This window comes from Hibiscus syriacus, unplaced genomic scaffold (genome assembly GCF_006381635.1).
Source record: "Hibiscus syriacus cultivar Baekdansim isolate YM2019G1 unplaced genomic scaffold, ASM638163v2 tig00110343_pilon, whole genome shotgun sequence".
Taxonomy (NCBI): Eukaryota; Viridiplantae; Streptophyta; class Magnoliopsida; order Malvales; family Malvaceae; genus Hibiscus; species Hibiscus syriacus.
Window position 1 is genome coordinate 189,605 of NW_024062694.1, and position 4,890 is coordinate 194,494.

General features: G+C 33.6%; 2 protein-coding genes across 2 annotated transcripts; both read right to left on the reverse strand.

Annotated features, from left to right (window-relative positions):
• Positions 1 to 1,104: 1,104 nt before the first annotated feature.
• LOC120120652 lies at positions 1,105 to 1,479 on the reverse strand. Its single transcript, XM_039140232.1, has one exon. It carries the CDS (start codon positions 1,477 to 1,479, stop codon positions 1,105 to 1,107), a length of 375 nt encoding a protein of 124 aa, XP_038996163.1.
• Positions 1,480 to 2,659: 1,180 nt separating this feature from the next.
• LOC120120639 (la-related protein 6C-like) lies at positions 2,660 to 4,658 on the reverse strand. The gene is made up of 9 exons (XM_039140224.1): positions 4,211 to 4,658; positions 4,058 to 4,139; positions 3,886 to 3,980; positions 3,650 to 3,801; positions 3,480 to 3,558; positions 3,352 to 3,399; positions 3,217 to 3,278; positions 2,990 to 3,119; positions 2,660 to 2,906 (listed from the first exon to the last, which is right to left on the reverse strand). Exons 1-9 carry the CDS (start codon positions 4,535 to 4,537, stop codon positions 2,685 to 2,687), a joined length of 1,197 nt encoding a protein of 398 aa, XP_038996155.1. The 5' UTR covers positions 4,538 to 4,658; the 3' UTR covers positions 2,660 to 2,684.
• Between the last annotated feature and the right edge of the window lie 232 nt (positions 4,659 to 4,890).

The window sequence follows — 4,890 nt, forward strand, 5'->3', positions numbered from 1 at the left end:
ATAATTCGATGAAGGGTATAATTATACATACTCATAATCTAATTTAATATTCATTTATATAAAGAGATAATGATCCCTAAAAAAATGTTAATTGGTATTACTCTTGTTCGATCATAGAGTTTTTACAACCACCATCTAGGAATCACTATCAATGAATTCATGTACGCTTACATAAATTTAATATCATATTTTAATTTTAACGATTTAACATAATTAAATCTTAATTTTTAATTTCATATTTATTATAATTTAATTCTATCATTACTATCTAATTAGAATAATCTATTTAATAATATTTAAAAAGAATTAAATGAGGCTACAACCTAACCGTTAACATTTTAAATTTTCATTCAAATCCAATTCATTAATATTTTCATTCGCACGAAGTTAGTAGTTTTAGTGGTAAATGAATTATTGTTATTCCTTAAAGAGTTAGGTTCGAGAACCATAGATGTCAAGGGTATGAGTCATTAATGTCGAAAGATTGAAAGTTATTTTTGAACATATACAGCTTTGTACTTACCATGTATTAATAATTTTTTTTATATTTTTTGGATTTCAGTATTTAGTGTAATATAGTATTTACAATGTTATTAATTTGAATATATATTTTAATTCAGTCTAAACTATTTAATTAACAATAAATTTATATCTTAATAAAATATTAAGATTATCACATCTTTATTTTAATAGGAACGATTAAAATGTTATTAATTTGAATTTAATAATAAAATTATAAAAGTAAATAAATAAATTTCATCAAATACAAAAATCCAACATAATTGATAGGCTAACATCAGAAGAAATCATTTCATCACGATGAACCCATAGGCCATATGATATCCACCTGTCTAATAGAATAAAATGTAGCATTTTCCATATCACAAATCTCCATTCAAGAGATCCAAATCAATTCTCAAAACATAAGTTTTATAATTATTAACAATTTGTTTTTAAAATAATGTTTCTTTTCAGAAATCTAATTATGCTCGTAAATGAAGGAACCGAAGAGAAAAAGAAAATGGCATTAACACTAAAATTGTAACAAAAAGTAATGAAAAAAGAGAGAGAGAATCCGTTTGTTTCTGAGAGTACAATAAAAAATCAAGAATTACTGCTACTTCCCTGTTGCCTTTGTCCTTCAACTTGAGCTTCTCCATGCTCTTCTTCTTCTTTGATCTCTTGGTGTGTCTCCTCCGCAGGCACCGTCGCAGGCCGCGGCGGAGGCGGTTCCATCGAGCCGTTGATGCAAGAAGAGCATTTCCTCTCGACCCAACCTTCAAAATCGTAGTGAACATGGCCCATGATGGGTCTACCCGAACATAATCGACCTATCATGCCAGCTATGACTCCGAGGATAGTGATCACTGCCAGTACGGCTATGACGGGTCCGACGGACCCGTGGCTCGTATTGGCCGTGTCGGCTTGTTGGCTCGCTCCTGTAGGTGGTGGCTGCAGCTGCTCTAAGGGTGTAGACATCACCAAATAATAATAATAATAAAAGGAACTTCCTTTGAAATATTAGTATATTTTGAAGATTGGTTTTTTGCAGGGTTTAATGTTTCTTAGTGGGTTCTTTTTGATTGGATCATGAAAATGAGCAAGAAAAAAAAAAAGGAGACAAAGAAGCGACAAATGGACCAATAAAGAAGATGAAAAGTTGAGAGGAAAAGGCATTCCGTTCCGTGTCGTTTGGTGTTAAATTGCTCATTGAACTTGGGATTGTGCTTCTACACTTTTCCTTAGGGATTCTAACAGGGATGGACATAGGTCGGGTTTCGGCTAACCCGACCTGATCCGAAAAGTTTACATCCTTCATCCGATCCGACTCGATTTAAAAAATATATATCTCTTATTCGATCTGATTTTTTGAGATAAAATAAAATCGATCCGATCCGAAATAATAAAAAATATTATTTTATTCAATAAAAATAGTAATTTAACCGCCACTTTCTTTTTCAAATATATATATTTTGATTTCATTATCGGAATCTGATTTATTAATAGATTATTTTGGATTATATTTTATAGAAATTCATGTGTACGATAAATTCAATTCAATTTTTTCTATTTGAGATCATTAAGATTTAAATTTCTAACTTTATTTAAAAACATTAGTGCTTTATCTTGTCAGATCATCTTATTGAAAAAGATAAAGTTTGACAAAGATGCATTATTTTCTATATAACTTATGTATGAAGTTATTCATTGATTATTTAATTAGGTCATGGTAAAGTTTTGAGTTAATTATTGAGTTATTTTGACTAACCAAATTAGTTTCTTATATAGGCTTACCTGTGTTACCTATGATGTATATGGATACTTTAGGGGGAAATGAATGCTTAGTAGTAGACTTGTCAATGTTAATTTCAACTCAAAATTTTACTCAATTCAACTTGATTCGAAAAAGAAACAAATGTAATATTTCAATTGAATTGTTGGAATAGGTGGTAGATCTATAACAGATAACTGAACCCAAACAATAACATAATGCAGAAAAAATGGTTTTCCAGGAAACAAAATTGCTATCAAAATAGCTAGCAAAACAAACAGTACTGAACTATACAACCTTGAATTATTGATAACATATTAAAGGCTAGACCGTGCATTTGGCTACTGAATCGTAATTTCCTAGTGCACTTTCGAGATGCAGAACTATTAGACCGGAGACAATGTGCCATCTATCAGCCCACCGGCGAAGTTATCCGCTTGCCTCGCCCCATGGTAAAACCCCTGGTTCCATCCGGCATTCTTGGACCCTTCATCATATGTTTCACCGATGTTTCGCATTGGACTGCATTGCTCGGTTGAGGATTCGAAGGAATAAAGCCGCGTCCACTGTTGGTTTGAAGGCGTCCCCAGCCCTTACCCCATCCCCTTTTCGGTCCCACACCATTATCCTCAACCTAGCAGAACAAGAACTTTTCATATAGCAGAACAGTCTAATATGCCATCATAGTGGGAATAGTTAAATAAATTTGAAACTTACATTGTTCTCAACTGATTCAGCATTGTTTGACAGAGAGGAATCTTCAGAGTAATCGGCAAACAACGAATCATCGCCGTCTAACATGCCATCAAATTCTGATTTTCTTGATTTCATAAGACTTTGGCTGCATGTTCATTTCATAGTAATAGTTGTAACTAAAGCATTTCAATCATGTATAAGCATGTAATATCATGAATATCTTAGTCAGACATACCGAGAGCCTAAGGCTAAGCAGCGGCCTTACTCGAAGCCCTTTTCGCCAATTGCGTTTGTCGTTTAACTTCTCGACCTGAAGTACACCAACATTTAAATTATAACTAGAAGTTGTGGCAATTACAGCAAGCATCACTGCATTAACATACCGCTTTCTCTGCAATTTCTTTCGATTCATACTCCACAAGAGTATATAGCTTCAAGAAGAAGAAAAAATTAATTATCAGCAGAGTTGTCTAAGAAAACTGGCTTCGAATTTCGATTCTAACACATGTACCTTGTTCGACTTGATGAAATCGATTCTAAACCGGGAAGAATTGAATTCCTGGGGACGACATATTCGGATGTTCTTCACACTGTATTAAGAACATCATTATTATGCACTGCGAACAAAAGACCTTAACATGAACAGACAATAAATTTAAGTAGAACTGATAATAGATTGACCTCCCAACGACATCGAAAATCTTGTCAAGGTTCTGGTGAGAGTGATCATCAGGCAAATTCTCGACAACGACGGTACGGGACTGCACTTCCTCTCTTTCTTTTTCGGTGAAAGGGTGTTTCCGTCGAACCTTCTTACCGTTGTCACTCACAACCTTTGAAGCACATAAACAAAAAAAGATGATGATTTGTGACCAAACTAAAGACGATAACTTTTTAATGGAACTCAAAGAACTTACAAGATTTGAAGAGAAGGTCAGTATTTGAGCCAATAACTGTTGGTTGGCTATGAGGGACTTGATTTTCTTTGTAGAAGCAATAAAGGATATTGGCACTAAAGCAAATCCATTAGCATTTGTGTTAAAAAAAACCTCTTTTGATTCAAAACATGAGAACTGCAAGTTTTCTTACCAAAACCTTCAGGATCTCTACTTATTTGCTTGGAGAAGGATTCGTTTGCTATAAGACTCATGTCACTCAACAGATATTCCACCTGTTGTTACACAGAATGTAAAGAGATACCAGAAACATCAAATACATTAAAAATGATGATGAAAATATGACCTGTTTGATGATTTCTTGACGTAGATCATTGTTGAGGACATTTCTCGAAGAAAAACTAGGCATTGGGATGGAGAGATTACGGTTACAAATCATGTAAGTAGCAGGTTCTTGGTCACCAAACCAGTCGGAAGCAGTAGCATCTGCACAATGATAATGGAACCAAGGGTAATAATAACCGGAAACTGGGATTTGGTTGTACAATGCAGGCACGAATTCTGGTGCATGTGCATTGAATCTGAACGACACTCCATTGCTGGTTCTGGCCGAAGGTGTAGCCATGGCATCTTTCATTTTCTTCTTTTCCTCAGGTTGTTGTGCTTGTGCCATATTTGTTTTTTTTCTTTTTTTTTTCTTTTTCTATATTTCATTCTGTTGGTTTGAAAGTTAAGATTTTGATGTAATCTCTCCTGAAGTTTGGTAACTGCATGCAGATAAGGATGAATCATCGGTTGGCGCCCAAATATGGGGGGAGAGAATTTCTACGCACATGACTTTTGCCTTTGCTTTGACCACTTCTTTTAGTTTTACTTTTATTTTACCTTTATTTTTTTTCATTATTAAAATCAATGAATCAAGGAGTTGACTTCATTTCCATAGAAAAGACTTTGCAACTTTAAATAATTTATCATATTAAATTTAAATTTTTTAATTTTTTATGCGTTTTTATATTTTATTTGGTT